Source organism: Falco cherrug, chromosome 19 (genome assembly GCF_023634085.1).
Source record: "Falco cherrug isolate bFalChe1 chromosome 19, bFalChe1.pri, whole genome shotgun sequence".
NCBI classification, from domain to species: domain Eukaryota; kingdom Metazoa; phylum Chordata; class Aves; order Falconiformes; family Falconidae; genus Falco; species Falco cherrug.
This window is the reverse complement of record NC_073715.1, coordinates 1,898,992-1,915,237: the sequence shown is the minus strand read 5'-3', so window position 1 is coordinate 1,915,237 and position 16,246 is coordinate 1,898,992. Positions and strand designations below refer to the sequence as shown.

Genomic DNA, 16,246 nt, shown 5'->3' with positions numbered 1-16,246 from the left:
ACTGGTAAACAGAGGAACCGGGACGCTGGGCACATGGAGAAGCCCTTCCACACGCTTGAAGTGACTTCCAAATTTCCACCATCTCTGAATGCCAGCAACAGCATCTCATTGTCATGGGGTCCACAGATATCTCTGTTAATTGCCCACCTCTAAGGCTGTAGAGGTATTAAGGTCCTGGATTCACTTGACAGCCATGCAAAGAGTAGAGGGGACCGGTCCCACGCATAGCAAAACCTCAAGCGCACAGAGGCTGGTTGAGATGCAGTGGGCATGGCAGTAGGATAGAGCATGGAGACCTCTGAATGTGGGGGGCATATACGGAGGAGAAGAAGGGCATCAAAGGGACCATGTCAGTGTCAGCTCCTTCAGCCTCATGCCTGTGAGCACGGTTCTCGCCAAGCCCTCTCTGGAGGAGCTCAATTACTCAGCGGGACATCGAGGGCTGTGCCAGGAGAGGCTGGCCGAGCGCCCACCCAGAGCCAGGCTGCACGTGGCCGTGCTCCCCACAGGCACAGGCAGAGGCACGCTGGGCACTGCCGGCCATGGGCGCCTGGCTCTGCTGTGCTGAGTGTGGCGTGGTTGGGAACAGCAATCTTCTGCAAGATGCCCAGAATTCTTCTGTGCAAGCAAAGTGAAGGATTAGGGACAGATTGGGGTTTATTGGTGCCGCGAGTTCAGCTACAGTAACGCCTTGTCTTTGATGTAATGATGTGTCATGTCCTGTCCCTCCCATTACCTCTTTTTTCTCCGGGGCACATTTGTGTTCCGGTGTCCCCAATGAGGAGGCACTTAATTATCTCATATCGCTATTTATGTCATGAATTTTGTCCGCTTGATCTCATGATTACATGGGGTTATTACCACCACGCCTTGGGCGATTCCTCAGTCAGTCGGCGACATGTATATAAGAGCTGAGGGCTTCACAGCTGGCTATCCATCTTCTCCCACTTGCCTCTCTGATCACTGTGGTAAGTGCAAGTCTTACCTCCCTCTGTCCTTCCTCAGCAGTGGCTTTCCTGAGGCATCGTTTGCTTGGGGCTCCACCACGCTTTCATCGGGCATAGTAAGGATGGGATCGTGCTGTTTCAGAGCTATGGAAAGGATGGGAATTTAACCTTGTGGGTACAAAGCTCTGAGTACACCAAGAGACTCAAATCCTTTGGGAGATGTTTATTTTCCATTTGCTTTGGTTGAGGGAGATTTTCTGTTCCCTTTGGTCAAGCCAGGCCCAGGGCGCACCATGGCAAACACTGGTTTATACCAGCATTTGAACTGTGGAGCCTCTTCTTGCTGTGACTGCCGGAGAGGATCCAGAGCCTGTCCTGGGACACAGGTTCCAAGTGTGAGAGAGACAGGAGGGTTTCGGGATTGGGCCTGACACTGACCCGGAGCTCTGTCCTTTCTTGCAGCATCACCTGCTGAACACAAGGATGTCCTGCACCAGCCTGTGCAACACCTCCTGTGGGGTGGCCGCCCCGGCCCCGCTGGCTGACACCTGCAACGAGCCCTGCGTGCGGCAGTGCCCTGACTCCACGGTGGTGATCCAGCCGCCACCCTCGGTGATCACCTTCCCCGGGCCCATCCTCAGCTCCTTCCCGCAGCAGAGTGTTGTTGGCTCAGCGGGAGCTCCCGGTGTTGGCGGAGGCTACGGCGGCACTTTTGGAGGCCGTGGTGGTTTTGGAGGCTATGGAGGCTATGGAGGCTACGGGGGCTATGGAGGCTATGGGGGCTATGGAGGCCTTTGGGGCTACGGGGGCTATGGAGGCTATGGGAGCTGTGGGGGCTATGGAGGTTATGGGGGCTATGGAGGATTTGGCGGTTGTGGATATGGTGGCTGGCGCCGAGGCCACAGGTACCTCAATGGCAACTGTGGACCCTGCTAAGCTCCACAACACTTGACCCGGCCACAGAAGAAGACGAGGACCTGAAAAGACCATGGCACATCCCAACACAACACCTGAAGGAAGGACATTGCTTTGGCACAGCTGGGCCCCAGAGCTTGGATGCCTCGTGCATGTGTGGGGCCCACTCTGCCTTTCTTGCTGCCCTGCTTGAGCATCCCTTCAAGACTTGCTGCTCTTGGACAACGCAGCATCATGCTGGGTGCCTGCTCCTGTGGCACGGCTGATGCTCGTTGCTGCTCTGCCCACTGCCAGGAGACAGGGGAAAGCCCCCACCAGTGCTTTGCTCTTGTCCCAACTCCCCGCTCCCCTGGGACTGCAATAAAATCTCTGTTGCATCGCAGTGTTGTCCCATGGTTGTTTTCTTCAACCTTCCTCTGTAGGCAACGCTCCCAGCAGCAGCCTTGGCTCCCCGGGCTGTCCTAGCCAGCTGCCACCCAGGGCCTCTGCAGGGTGACCTGCGGGAGCTGCCTCGCTTCCTCCTGCCGGCCCTTGGCAGCATGTCCCTCTGCCAGATGGTCACCTGCAGCCGGGGCCGTACGTGTCTTGTTCAACAACAGCTTCTCCCTCTCTGCCCTCCCTCTCTTCTCCACACTTTGGGCTCCTGTACTCTGCAGCACTGCAAACCTCCACCACCTCCTTTTCTTATTTTTCCTCCATCTTCCACTGCTGGTTGGACCCATGTTGGCCTCACCTTGCCACCACTGGTGGAGTAGAAGCTCTTCTCGGGATTCCCTGTGTCACCCACCTGCTACCTGTGGATACGCTGTGCCCAGGAATGACAGCAGAGCTTCCCACCACCCCCTGTTGTGCTACAAATTTGCTGGCCCATCCCTGCTCGTCCTCACACATGAGCCCACAAAGCAGCCCACGCTGCCACAGCCCGCCAAAGCCCCCAGCCTCAGCCGCTGTAAACGGGGTCACCAAACCCCACTCCCAGCACTGTTCCCTCAGCAGACACACAGGGGACACCTCCTCAGCCAGGAATGGGCAGATGGCTGAGACTCAGTGCAGGCTGACCTTGCCACATGGGAGGACGTGCACGTGCAGACAAATCCTCAAAGGCAAGATGAGATGTGCGAGCTTCTCTCCAGGCAGTGAGAAAAAAGAATGCCTGGGAAAAAAGAAAAAAATGCCATTTTGCTGCCTTCTTTCCCATCCCCTGTGTTGACAATTGCGGATGACACATCTTTCTTGGAGGTCAGCATCAGGGACCCAAGAGGTGTCCCACTGCCCTCCACAATGGCTGTGGCCAGAACCGTCTCTGCCCAAGAGCACCTTGCAGTGCAGGGATCACACCATGAGGAGACAGCTGGGGCAGAGAGGGACCTCAGGAAGGCAGGCAGCCCAACCTCCTCCACAAAGAGCTTTATGCTTCACGTGACTGCATGCTCGCGGCCTCTTCATGGCTCTGAGGAGAAACTTGGGAAAAGTTGCTGTGTGTGTCTTCCCTCATGCCAGTGCCCTCACCTCTAGCTGGGCACAGGCGCATGGTCAGCATCGGGCAGCAGCCCCGTCCATGCAGTGTTTGTGCCTCCACTTCCCTGGACCTCCAGAGGTGACCAACAACAAGCCAATGAAAGGAGGTAAGGCCTGGCGTGCTGGTTTTGCAGAGCATTGGGAAGAGCTTCTGCCAGTCACCTGTGGCACTTGCACGTATTCAAAGGGAGCTCTGGGAACGTGCTGTGCTTACGGCCGGTGGGAGAGCAGAGGAAGCTCAGTGCAATGTGCTGCACAAGACCCAGGTGGGACTGTCATCCTCAGCTGTAGCACCCGGAGCAAACTGCCCAAACGGTCCAGGGCATTACCGTGGGAGATTCAAGCAGCCCACGTGCCACGAGGTCTGGGGGAAGTGGGAAGGCGGAAGGAAGGGTGAAGAAAAAGCATCATGGGTCGACATTGTGATGCAACAGAGCTTTTATTGCAGTTCCAGGGGAGGAGGGATCTGGGACAAGAGCAGAGTCCTGGCCAGGGCCTTCCCCTGTCTCCTGGCAGTGGGCAGAGCAACAACGAGCGTCAGCCGTGCCCCAGGAGCAGGCACCCAGCGCGGGTCACTGTCATCAGGGTGCACCAAGACGTGAAGGGATGCTCAAGCAGGGCAGCAAGAAAGGCAGAGTAAGGCCACAAGCACGCACAAGGCGTCCAAGCTCTGGGGCCCAGCTGTGCCAAAGCAATGTCCTTCCTTCGAGCGTTGTGTTGGGATGTGCCACGGCCTTTTCAGGTCCTCGTCTACTTCTGTGGCAGGATCAAGTGTTGTGGAGCTTAGCAGGGTCCACAGCTGCCCCTGAGGTATCCGCAGCCTCGGCCCCAACCACCGTATCCATAGCCCCCATAGACCCCATAGCCCCCATAGCCTCCAAAACCACCACGGCCTCCAAAAGTGCCGCCGTAGCCCCCGCCAACACCGGGAGCTCCCGCTGAGCCAACAACACTGTGCTGCGGGAAGGAGCTGAGGATGGGCCCGGGGAAGGTGATCACCGCAGGTGGTGGCTGGATCACCACCGTGGAGTCAGGGCACTGCCGCACGCAGGGCTCGTTGCAGGTGTCAGCCAGCGGGGCCGGGGCGGCCACCCCACAGGAGGTGTTGCACAGGCTGGTGCAGGACATCTTTCAGGCAGGCAAGGAGTCCTGGCAAAGACACCAGGGATTAGGCACAGGTGCGGGGAAGGGGCTGTATCGAGGGAGGGAGGGAGGCAGGGAGAGATCCCCAAGGGGCTTCCAGGAGCTGGACTTACCCTGTTGATCAGGAGAGTCAAGCAAAGCCGAGTGGATAGAGGGCTGTGAAGCCCTCAGCTCTTTTATACACGTCCCAGGCTGCCCGGGGCATTTGCCACGGGGGTTGGTGGTTGAAACCCCACGTAATCATGAGACGTAGCACACAGCTTCATGACACAGAAAGTGATGCGAGAGAATTATATGCCGCCTCACTGGGGGCACTGGCATGCAAGCGTGCCCTGGAGAGGACAGGGGTGATGGGAGGGACAAACGATGACACGCCATTACATGAAAGACACGGCACGGCTGTTGTAGCTGAACCGGCGGCACCAATAAACCCCGATCTATCCCTAATCCCCCGCATTGCTTACGTGCCAGAGTCCTGAGCATTTCGCAGATGTGCTTTGCAATCCTGTGCACACCATCATGCCTGTCATTACCTCCCTTTTACAAGGCGGTAAGCAGAGGCAGGGGGACGCTGGGCAAAGGGAGAAGCCATTCCAGACACTCGGAGTGACTCGCAAATGCCCACCATCTCCCAGTGCCCGTGAGCGCTGGGCGCCTTCTGGGGCAACAGGTCAGGAGCTCCCTGAAGCCTCGGCCACCTCCATGCCCCGGCTCCAGAGGGTCTATGTGGTGCTCACCGATGAATGGCCATGCAGAGGGTGGGGGGCACTCTTTGCTGAGCGGCTCAAAGACCCATTCGTGTGGGGCCTCAAAACAAACGTGGGTGGGGGGCAATGTGATCAGGCGGCAAGGTCCTGTGTGACAGGGGACATGCACAGGGGAGGTGCAGGGCAGGAGGGGACCAGGACACTCTCAGCTTCCTTGGCCATGTCTTTGTAAGCGTGGTCCTCCTCAAGGCCTCTCTGGAGGGACTCGATTGCTCAGCTGGGTGTTGGGGGCTGGGCCAGGAGATTTGGGCCGAGCAGCCACTGAGAGCCAGGCTGCACGTGGCAAAGTTCCCCACAGGCCCAGGCACACTGGGGACTCGTGGCCATGGGTGCCTGGCTGGGCTGCTGCTGAGCGCGTTGTCTGCAGGAGCAGCAGCCTGGTGTGCTAGCGTTGGACACAGCAATATTCTGCAAGGTTCAGCACATTGCCACGTAAGCAATGCGGGGGATTAGGGATAGATCGGGGTTTATTGGTGCCGCCGGTTCAGCTACAACAGCCGTGCCGTGTCTTTCATGTAATGGCGTGTCATCGTTTGTCCCTCCCATCACCCCTGTCCTCTCCAGGGCACGCTTGCATGCCAGTGCCCCCAGTGAGGCGGCATATAATTCTCTCGCATCACTTTCTGTGTCATGAAGCTGTGTGCTACGTCTCATGATTACGTGGGGTTTCAACCACCAACCCCCGTGGCCAATGCCCCGGGCAGCCTGGGACGTGTATAAAAGAGCTGAGGGCTTCACAGCCCTCTATCCACTCGGCTTTGCTTGACTCTCCTGATCAACAGGGTAAGTCCAGCTCCTGGAAGCCCCTTGGGGATCTCTCCCTGCCTCCCTCCCTCCCTCGATACAGCCCCTTCCCCGCACCTGTGCCTAATCCCTGGTGTCTTTGCCAGGACTCCTTGCCTGCCTGAAAGATGTCCTGCACCAGCCTGTGCAACACCTCCTGTGGGGTGGCCGCCCCGGCCCCGCTGGCTGACACCTGCAACGAGCCCTGCGTGCGGCAGTGCCCTGACTCCACGGTGGTGATCCAGCCGCCACCTGCGGTGATCACCTTCCCCGGGCCCATCCTCAGCTCCTTCCCGCAGCAGAGTGTTGTTGGCTCAGCGGGTGCTCCCGGTGTTGGCGGAGGCTACGGCGGCACTTTTGGAGGCCGTGGTGGTTTTGGAGGCTATGGGGGCTATGGGGGCTACGGGGGCTATGGATACGGTGGTTGGGGCCGAGGCTGCGGATACCTCAGGGGCAGCTGTGGACCCTGCTAAGCTCCACAACACTTGATCCTGCCACAGAAGTAGACGAGGACCTGAAAAGGCCGTGGCACATCCCAACACAACGCTCGAAGGAAGGACATTGCTTTGGCACAGCTGGGCCCCAGAGCTTGGACGCCTTGTGCGTGCTTGTGGCCTTACTCTGCCTTTCTTGCTGCCCTGCTTGAGCATCCCTTCACGTCTTGGTGCACCCTGATGACAGTGACCCGCGCTGGGTGCCTGCTCCTGGGGCACGGCTGACGCTCGTTGTTGCTCTGCCCACTGCCAGGAGACAGGGGAAGGCCCTGGCCAGGACTCTGCTCTTGTCCCAGCTCCCTCCTCCCCTGGAACTGCAATAAAAGCTCTGTTGCATCACAATGTCGACCCATGATGCTTTTTCTTCACCCTTCCTTCCGCCTTCCCACTTCCCCCAGACCTCGTGGCACGTGGGCTGCTTGAATCTCCCACGGTAATGCCCTGGACCGTTTGGGCAGTTTGCTCCGGGTGCTACAGCTGAGGATGACAGTCCCACCTGGGTCTTGTGCAGCACATTGCACTGAGCTTCCTCTGCTCTCCCACCAGCCGTAAGCACAGCACGTTCCCAGAGCTCCCTTTGAATACGTGCAAGTGCCACAGGTGACTGGCAGAAGCTCTTCCCAATGCTCTGCAAAACCAGCACGCCAGGCCTTACCTCCTTTCATTGGCTTGTTGTTGGTCACCTCTGGAGGTCCAGGGAAGTGGAGGCACAAACACTGCATGGACGGGGCTGCTGCCCGATGCTGACCATGCGCCTGTGCCCAGCTAGAGGTGAGGGCACTGGCATGAGGGAAGACACACACAGCAACTTTTCCCAAGTTTCTCCTCAGAGCCATGAAGAGGCCGCGAGCATGCAGTCACGTGAAGCATAAAGCTCTTTGTGGAGGAGGTTGGGCTGCCTGCCTTCCTGAGGTCCCTCTCTGCCCCAGCTGTCTCCTCATGGTGTGATCCCTGCACTGCAAGGTGCTCTTGGGCAGAGACGGTTCTGGCCACAGCCATTGTGGAGGGCAGTGGGACACCTCTTGGGTCCCTGATGCTGACCTCCAAGAAAGATGTGTCATCCGCAATTGTCAACACAGGGGATGGGAAAGAAGGCAGCAAAATGGCATTTTTTTCTTTTTTCCCAGGCATTCTTTTTTCTCACTGCCTGGAGAGAAGCTCGCACATCTCATCTTGCCTTTGAGGATTTGTCTGCACGTGCACATCCTCCCATGTGGCAAGGTCAGCCTGCACTGAGTCTCAGCCATCTGCCCATTCCTGGCTGAGGAGGTGTCCCCTGTGTGTCTGCTGAGGGAACAGTGCTGGGAGTGGGGTTTGGTGACCCCGCTTACAGCGGCTGAGGCTGGGGGCTTTGGCGGGCTGTGGCAGCGTGGGCTGCTTTGTGGGCTCATGTGTGAGGAAGAGCAGGGATGGGCCAGCAAATTTGTAGCACAACAGGGGGTGGTGGGAAGCTCTGCTGTCATTCCTGGGCACAGCGTATCCACAGGTAGCAGGTGGGTGACACAGGGAATCCCGAGAAGAGCTTCTACTCCACCAGTGGTGGCAAGGTGAGGCCAACATGGGTCCAACCAGCAGTGGAAGATGAAGGAAAAATAAGAAAAGGAGGTGGTGGAGGTTTGCAGTGCTGCAGAGTACAGGAGCCCAAAGTGTGGAGAAGAGAGGGAGGGCAGAGAGGGAGAAGCTGTTGTTGAACAAGACACGTACGGCCCCGGCTGCAGGTGACCATCTGGCAGAGGGACATGCTGCCAAGGGCCGGCAGGAGGAAGCGAGGCAGCTCCCGCAGGTCACCCTGCAGAGGCCCTGGGTGGCAGCTGGCTAGGACAGCCCGGGGAGCCAAGGCTGCTGCTGGGAGCGTTGCCTACAGAGGAAGGTTGAAGAAAACAACCATGGGACAACACTGCGATGCAACAGAGATTTTATTGCAGTCCCAGGGGAGCGGGGAGTTGGGACAAGAGCAAAGCACTGGTGGGGGCTTTCCCCTGTCTCCTGGCAGTGGGCAGAGCAGCAACGAGCATCAGCCGTGCCACAGGAGCAGGCACCCAGCATGATGCTGCGTTGTCCAAGAGCAGCAAGTCTTGAAGGGATGCTCAAGCAGGGCAGCAAGAAAGGCAGAGTGGGCCCCACACATGCACGAGGCATCCAAGCTCTGGGGCCCAGCTGTGCCAAAGCAATGTCCTTCCTTCAGGTGTTGTGTTGGGATGTGCCATGGTCTTTTCAGGTCCTCGTCTTCTTCTGTGGCCGGGTCAAGTGTTGTGGAGCTTAGCAGGGTCCACAGTTGCCATTGAGGTACCTGTGGCCTCGGCGCCAGCCACCATATCCACAACTGCCAAATCCTCCATAGCCCCCATAGCCCCAAAGGCCTCCATAACCCCCATAACCCCCATGGCCCCAAAGGCCTCCATAGCCCCCGTAGCCCCCATAGCCCCCATAGCCTCCAAAACCACCACGGCCTCCAAAAGTGCCGCCGTAGCCTCCGCCAACACCGGGAGCTCCCGCTGAGCCAACAACACTGTGCTGCGGGAAGGAGCTGAGGATGGGCCCGGGGAAGGTGATCACCGAGGGTGGCGGCTGGATCACCACCGTGGAGTCAGGGCACTGCCGCACGCAGGGCTCGTTGCAGGTGTCAGCCAGCGGGGCCGGGGCGGCCACCCCACAGGAGGTGTTGCACAGGCTGGTGCAGGACATCTTTCAGGCAGGCAAGGAGTCCTGGCAAAGACACCAGGGATTAGGCACAGGTGCGGGGAAGGGGCTGTATCGAGGGAGGGAGGGAGGCAGGGAGAGATCCCCAAGGGGCTTCCAGGAGCTGGACTTACCCTGTTGATCAGGAGAGTCAAGCAAAGCCGAGTGGATAGAGGGCTGTGAAGCCCTCAGCTCTTTTATACACGTCCCAGGCTGCCCGGGGCAGTGGTCACGGGGTGGTGGTTGAAACCCCACGTAATCATGAGATCAACCACACAATCTTCATCGTAAAGATAATGATGCTGGGAGTGTTATATGCTGCCTCGCTAGGGACATTTGTGTACAAACGTGCCTTGCAAAGCATACGTGTGATGGGAGGGATTTGTCGTGAGACATCATTACATGAAAGAGTACGCGCTGCTGTAGCCGAACTCGCATCACAATAAGCCTCAATCTCTCCCTAATCCTCAAGCTCCCTGTGTAGATAAGTCGTAAGCATCTTGCAGAAGTGCTTTGCAATCCTGGGCATAGCAGTCACGTCTGTCATTACCTTTCTCTTACAGACTGGTAAACAGAGGAACCGGGACGCTGGGCACATGGAGAAGCCCTTCCACACGCTTGAAGTGACTTCCAAATTTCCACCATCTCTGAATGCCAGCAACAGCATCTCATTGTCATGGGGTCCACAGATATCTCTGTTAATTGCCCACCTCTAAGGCTGTAGAGGTATTAAGGTCCTGGATTCACTTGACAGCCATGCAAAGAGTAGAGGGGACCGGTCCCACGCATAGCAAAACCTCAAGCGCACAGAGGCTGGTTGAGATGCAGTGGGCATGGCAGTAGGATAGAGCATGGAGACCTCTGAATGTGGGGGGCATATACGGAGGAGAAGAAGGGCATCAAAGGGACCATGTCAGTGTCAGCTCCTTCAGCCTCATGCCTGTGAGCACGGTTCTCGCCAAGCCCTCTCTGGAGGAGCTCAATTACTCAGCGGGACATCGAGGGCTGTGCCAGGAGAGGCTGGCCGAGCGCCCACCCAGAGCCAGGCTGCACGTGGCCGTGCTCCCCACAGGCACAGGCAGAGGCACGCTGGGCACTGCCGGCCATGGGCGCCTGGCTCTGCTGTGCTGAGTGTGGCGTGGTTGGGAACAGCAATCTTCTGCAAGATGCCCAGAATTCTTCTGTGCAAGCAAAGTGAAGGATTAGGGACAGATTGGGGTTTATTGGTGCCGCGAGTTCAGCTACAGTAACGCCTTGTCTTTGATGTAATGATGTGTCATGTCCTGTCCCTCCCATTACCTCTTTTTTCTCCGGGGCACATTTGTGTTCCGGTGTCCCCAATGAGGAGGCACTTAATTATCTCATATCGCTATTTATGTCATGAATTTTGTCCGCTTGATCTCATGATTACATGGGGTTATTACCACCACGCCTTGGGCGATTCCTCAGTCAGTCGGCGACATGTATATAAGAGCTGAGGGCTTCACAGCTGGCTATCCATCTTCTCCCACTTGCCTCTCTGATCACTGTGGTAAGTGCAAGTCTTACCTCCCTCTGTCCTTCCTCAGCAGTGGCTTTCCTGAGGCATCGTTTGCTTGGGGCTCCACCACGCTTTCATCGGGCATAGTAAGGATGGGATCGTGCTGTTTCAGAGCTATGGAAAGGATGGGAATTTAACCTTGTGGGTACAATGCTCTGAGTACACCAAGAGACTCAAATCCTTTGGGAGATGTTTATTTTCCATTTGCTTTGGTTGAGGGAGATTTTCTGTTCCCTTTGGTCAAGCCAGGCCCAGGGCGCACCATGGCAAACACTGGTTTATACCAGCATTTGAACTGTGGAGCCTCTTCTTGCTGTGACTGCCGGAGAGGATCCAGAGCCTGTCCTGGGACACAGGTTCCAAGTGTGAGAGAGACAGGAGGGTTTCGGGATTGGGCCTGACACTGACCCGGAGCTCTGTCCTTTCTTGCAGCATCACCTGCTGAACACAAGGATGTCCTGCACCAGCCTGTGCAACACCTCCTGTGGGGTGGCCGCCCCGGCCCCGCTGGCTGACACCTGCAACGAGCCCTGCGTGCGGCAGTGCCCTGACTCCACGGTGGTGATCCAGCCGCCACCCTCGGTGATCACCTTCCCCGGGCCCATCCTCAGCTCCTTCCCGCAGCAGAGTGTTGTTGGCTCAGCGGGAGCTCCCGGTGTTGGCGGAGGCTACGGCGGCACTTTTGGAGGCCGTGGTGGTTTTGGAGGCTATGGAGGCTATGGAGGCTACGGGGGCTATGGAGGCTATGGGGGCTATGGAGGCCTTTGGGGCTACGGGGGCTATGGAGGCTATGGGAGCTGTGGGGGCTATGGAGGTTATGGGGGCTATGGAGGATTTGGCGGTTGTGGATATGGGAGCTGGGGCCGAGGCCACAGGTACCTCAATGGCAACTGTGGACCCTGCTAAGCTCCACAACACTTGACCCGGCCACAGAAGAAGACGAGGACCTGAAAAGACCATGGCACATCCCAACACAACACCTGAAGGAAGGACATTGCTTTGGCACAGCTGGGCCCCAGAGCTTGGATGCCTCGTGCATGTGTGGGGCCCACTCTGCCTTTCTTGCTGCCCTGCTTGAGCATCCCTTCAAGACTTGCTGCTCTTGGACAACGCAGCATCATGCTGGGTGCCTGCTCCTGTGGCACGGCTGATGCTCGTTGCTGCTCTGCCCACTGCCAGGAGACAGGGGAAAGCCCCCACCAGTGCTTTGCTCTTGTCCCAACTCCCCGCTCCCCTGGGACTGCAATAAAATCTCTGTTGCATCGCAGTGTTGTCCCATGGTTGTTTTCTTCAACCTTCCTCTGTAGGCAACGCTCCCAGCAGCAGCCTTGGCTCCCCGGGCTGTCCTAGCCAGCTGCCACCCAGGGCCTCTGCAGGGTGACCTGCGGGAGCTGCCTCGCTTCCTCCTGCCGGCCCTTGGCAGCATGTCCCTCTGCCAGATGGTCACCTGCAGCCGGGGCCGTACGTGTCTTGTTCAACAACAGCTTCTCCCTCTCTGCCCTCCCTCTCTTCTCCACACTTTGGGCTCCTGTACTCTGCAGCACTGCAAACCTCCACCACCTCCTTTTCTTATTTTTCCTCCATCTTCCACTGCTGGTTGGACCCATGTTGGCCTCACCTTGCCACCACTGGTGGAGTAGAAGCTCTTCTCGGGATTCCCTGTGTCACCCACCTGCTACCTGTGGACACGCTGTGCCCAGGAATGACAGCAGAGCTTCCCACCACCCCCTGTTGTGCTACAAATTTGCTGGCCCATCCCTGCTCTTCCTCACACATGAGCCCACAAAGCAGCCCACGCTGCCACAGCCCGCCAAAGCCCCCAGCCTCAGCCGCTGTAAGCGGGGTCACCAAACCCCACTCCCAGCACTGTTCCCTCAGCAGACACACAGGGGACACCTCCTCAGCCAGGAATGGGCAGATGGCTGAGACTCAGTGCAGGCTGACCTTGCCACATGGGAGGACGTGCACGTGCAGACAAATCCTCAAAGGCAAGATGAGATGTGCGAGCTTCTCTCCAGGCAGTGAGAAAAAAGAATGCCTGGGAAAAAAGAAAAAAATGCCATTTTGCTGCCTTCTTTCCCATCCCCTGTGTTGACAATTGCGGATGACACATCTTTCTTGGAGGTCAGCATCAGGGACCCAAGAGGTGTCCCACTGCCCTCCACAATGGCTGTGGCCAGAACCGTCTCTGCCCAAGAGCACCTTGCAGTGCAGGGATCACACCATGAGGAGACAGCTGGGGCAGAGAGGGACCTCAGGAAGGCAGGCAGCCCAACCTCCTCCACAAAGAGCTTTATGCTTCACGTGACTGCATGCTCGCGGCCTCTTCATGGCTCTGAGGAGAAACTTGGGAAAAGTTGCTGTGTGTGTCTTCCCTCATGCCAGTGCCCTCACCTCTAGCTGGGCACAGGCGCATGGTCAGCATCGGGCAGCAGCCCCGTCCATGCAGTGTTTGTGCCTCCACTTCCCTGGACCTCCAGAGGTGACCAACAACAAGCCAATGAAAGGAGGTAAGGCCTGGCGTGCTGGTTTTGCAGAGCATTGGGAAGAGCTTCTGCCAGTCACCTGTGGCACTTGCACGTATTCAAAGGGAGCTCTGGGAACGTGCTGTGCTTACGGCTGGTGGGAGAGCAGAGGAAGCTCAGTGCAATGTGCTGCACAAGACCCAGGTGGGACTGTCATCCTCAGCTGTAGCACCCGGAGCAAACTGCCCAAACGGTCCAGGGCATTACCGTGGGAGATTCAAGCAGCCCACGTGCCACGAGGTCTGGGGGAAGTGGGAAGGCGGAAGGAAGGGTGAAGAAAAAGCATCATGGGTCGACATTGTGATGCAACAGAGCTTTTATTGCAGTTCCAGGGGAGGAGGGAGCTGGGACAAGAGCAGAGTCCTGGCCAGGGCCTTCCCCTGTCTCCTGGCAGTGGGCAGAGCAACAACGAGCGTCAGCCGTGCCCCAGGAGCAGGCACCCAGCGCGGGTCACTGTCATCAGGGTGCAACAAGACGTGAAGGGATGCTCAAGCAGGGCAGCAAGAAAGGCAGAGTAAGGCCACAAGCACGCACAAGGCGTCCAAGCTCTGGGGCCCAGCTGTGCCAAAGCAATGTCCTTCCTTCGAGCGTTGTGTTGGGATGTGCCACGGCCTTTTCAGGTCCTCGTCTACTTCTGTGGCAGGATCAAGTGTTGTGGAGCTTAGCAGGGTCCACAGCTGCCCCTGAGGTATCCGCAGCCTCGGCCCCAACCACCGTATCCATAGCCCCCGTAGCCCCCATAGCCCCCATAGCCTCCAAAACCACCACGGCCTCCAAAAGTGCCGCCGTAGCCTCCGCCAACACCGGGAGCTCCCGCTGAGCCAACAACACTGTGCTGCGGGAAGGAGCTGAGGATGGGCCCGGGGAAGGTGATCACCGCAGGTGGCGGCTGGATCACCACCGTGGAGTCAGGGCACTGCCGCACGCAGGGCTCGTTGCAGGTGTCAGCCAGCGGGGCCGGGGCGGCCACCCCACAGGAGGTGTTGCACAGGCTGGTGCAGGACATCTTTCAGGCAGGCAAGGAGTCCTGGCAAAGACACCAGGGATTAGGCACAGGTGCGGGGAAGGGGCTGTATCGAGGGAGGGAGGGAGGCAGGGAGAGATCCCCAAGGGGCTTCCAGGAGCTGGACTTACCCTGTTGATCAGGAGAGTCAAGCAAAGCCGAGTGGATAGAGGGCTGTGAAGCCCTCAGCTCTTTTATACACGTCCCAGGCTGCCCGGGGCAGTGGTCACGGGGTGGTGGTTGAAACCCCACGTAATCATGAGATCAACCACACAATCTTCATCGTAAAGATAATGATGCTGGGAGTGTTATATGCTGCCTCGCTAGGGACATTTGTGTACAAACGTGCCTTGCAAAGCATACGTGTGATGGGAGGGATTTGTCGTGAGACATCATTACATGAAAGAGTACGCGCTGCTGTAGCCGAACTCGCATCACAATAAGCCTCAATCTCTCCCTAATCCTCAAGCTCCCTGTGTAGATAAGTCGTAAGCATCTTGCAGAAGTGCTTTGCAATCCTGGGCATAGCAGTCACGTCTGTCATTACCTTTCTCTTACAGACTGGTAAACAGAGGAACCGGGACGCTGGGCACATGGAGAAGCCCTTCCACACGCTTGAAGTGACTTCCAAATTTCCACCATCTCTGAATGCCAGCAACAGCATCTCATTGTCATGGGGTCCACAGATATCTCTGTTAATTGCCCACCTCTAAGGCTGTAGAGGTATTAAGGTCCTGGATTCACTTGACAGCCATGCAAAGAGTAGAGGGGACCGGTCCCACGCATAGCAAAACCTCAAGCGCACAGAGGCTGGTTGAGATGCAGTGGGCATGGCAGTAGGATAGAGCATGGAGACCTCTGAATGTGGGGGGCATATACGGAGGAGAAGAAGGGCATCAAAGGGACCATGTCAGTGTCAGCTCCTTCAGCCTCATGCCTGTGAGCACGGTTCTCGCCAAGCCCTCTCTGGAGGAGCTCAATTACTCAGCGGGACATCGAGGGCTGTGCCAGGAGAGGCTGGCCGAGCGCCCACCCAGAGCCAGGCTGCACGTGGCCGTGCTCCCCACAGGCACAGGCAGAGGCACGCTGGGCACTGCCGGCCATGGGCGCCTGGCTCTGCTGTGCTGAGTGTGGCGTGGTTGGGAACAGCAATCTTCTGCAAGATGCCCAGAATTCTTCTGTGCAAGCAAAGTGAAGGATTAGGGACAGATTGGGGTTTATTGGTGCCGCGAGTTCAGCTACAGTAACGCCTTGTCTTTGATGTAATGATGTGTCATGTCCTGTCCCTCCCATTACCTCTTTTTTCTCCGGGGCACATTTGTGTTCCGGTGTCCCCAATGAGGAGGCACTTAATTATCTCATATCGCTATTTATGTCATGAATTTTGTCCGCTTGATCTCATGATTACATGGGGTTATTACCACCACGCCTTGGGCGATTCCTCAGTCAGTCGGCGACATGTATATAAGAGCTGAGGGCTTCACAGCTGGCTATCCATCTTCTCCCACTTGCCTCTCTGATCACTGTGGTAAGTGCAAGTCTTACCTCCCTCTGTCCTTCCTCAGCAGTGGCTTTCCTGAGGCATCGTTTGCTTGGGGCTCCACCACGCTTTCATCGGGCATAGTAAGGATGGGATCGTGCTGTTTCAGAGCTATGGAAAGGATGGGAATTTAACCTTGTGGGTACAATGCTCTGAGTACACCAAGAGACTCAAATCCTTTGGGAGATGTTTATTTTCCATTTGCTTTGGTTGAGGGAGATTTTCTGTTCCCTTTGGTCAAGCCAGGCCCAGGGCGCACCATGGCAAACACTGGTTTATACCAGCATTTGAACTGTGGAGCCTCTTCTTGCTGTGACTGCCGGAGAGGATCCAGAGCCTGTCCTGGGACACAGGTTCCAAGTGTGAGAGAGACAGGAGGGTTTCGGGATTGG

General features: G+C 57.4%; 6 protein-coding genes across 8 annotated transcripts; 3 read left to right on the top strand and 3 right to left on the bottom strand.

The window, feature by feature from the left end:
* Positions 1–1,430: 1,430 nt before the first annotated feature.
* On the top strand, positions 1,431–1,883 carry LOC129734282 (claw keratin-like). 2 transcript variants are annotated; one of them, XM_055697074.1, is made up of 2 exons: positions 1,431–1,755; positions 1,792–1,883. In XM_055697074.1, the coding sequence occupies exons 1-2, from the start codon at positions 1,431–1,433 to the stop codon at positions 1,881–1,883; spliced, it is 417 nt and encodes a 138-aa protein (XP_055553049.1). The 2 variants fall into 2 exon arrangements, with proteins under 2 accessions (XP_055553049.1, XP_055553048.1); XM_055697073.1 differs by having other exon boundaries at positions 1,431–1,883.
* A 2,106-nt stretch (positions 1,884–3,989) lies between these two features.
* LOC129734300 (claw keratin-like) lies at positions 3,990–4,508 on the bottom strand. Its single transcript, XM_055697118.1, has one exon. It carries the CDS (start codon positions 4,506–4,508, stop codon positions 4,164–4,166), a length of 345 nt encoding a protein of 114 aa, XP_055553093.1. The 3' UTR covers positions 3,990–4,163.
* A 1,549-nt stretch (positions 4,509–6,057) lies between these two features.
* LOC129734251 (claw keratin-like) lies at positions 6,058–6,720 on the top strand. Its single transcript, XM_055696942.1, has one exon. The coding sequence runs from the start codon at positions 6,202–6,204 to the stop codon at positions 6,544–6,546; it is 345 nt and encodes a 114-aa protein (XP_055552917.1). The 5' UTR covers positions 6,058–6,201; the 3' UTR covers positions 6,547–6,720.
* Positions 6,721–8,826: 2,106 nt separating this feature from the next.
* LOC129734249 (claw keratin-like) lies at positions 8,827–9,396 on the bottom strand. The gene has a single exon (XM_055696940.1). The coding sequence runs from the start codon at positions 9,250–9,252 to the stop codon at positions 8,827–8,829; it is 426 nt and encodes a 141-aa protein (XP_055552915.1). The 5' UTR covers positions 9,253–9,396.
* Positions 9,397–11,239: 1,843 nt separating this feature from the next.
* On the top strand, positions 11,240–11,692 carry LOC129734248 (claw keratin-like). Of its 2 annotated transcripts, XM_055696939.1 has the most exons (2): positions 11,240–11,564; positions 11,601–11,692. In XM_055696939.1, the coding sequence occupies exons 1-2, from the start codon at positions 11,240–11,242 to the stop codon at positions 11,690–11,692; spliced, it is 417 nt and encodes a 138-aa protein (XP_055552914.1). The 2 variants fall into 2 exon arrangements, with proteins under 2 accessions (XP_055552914.1, XP_055552913.1); XM_055696938.1 differs by having other exon boundaries at positions 11,240–11,692.
* A 1,946-nt stretch (positions 11,693–13,638) lies between these two features.
* LOC129734250 (claw keratin-like) lies at positions 13,639–14,461 on the bottom strand. The gene has a single exon (XM_055696941.1). The coding sequence runs from the start codon at positions 14,315–14,317 to the stop codon at positions 13,973–13,975; it is 345 nt and encodes a 114-aa protein (XP_055552916.1). The 5' UTR covers positions 14,318–14,461; the 3' UTR covers positions 13,639–13,972.
* Between the last annotated feature and the right edge of the window lie 1,785 nt (positions 14,462–16,246).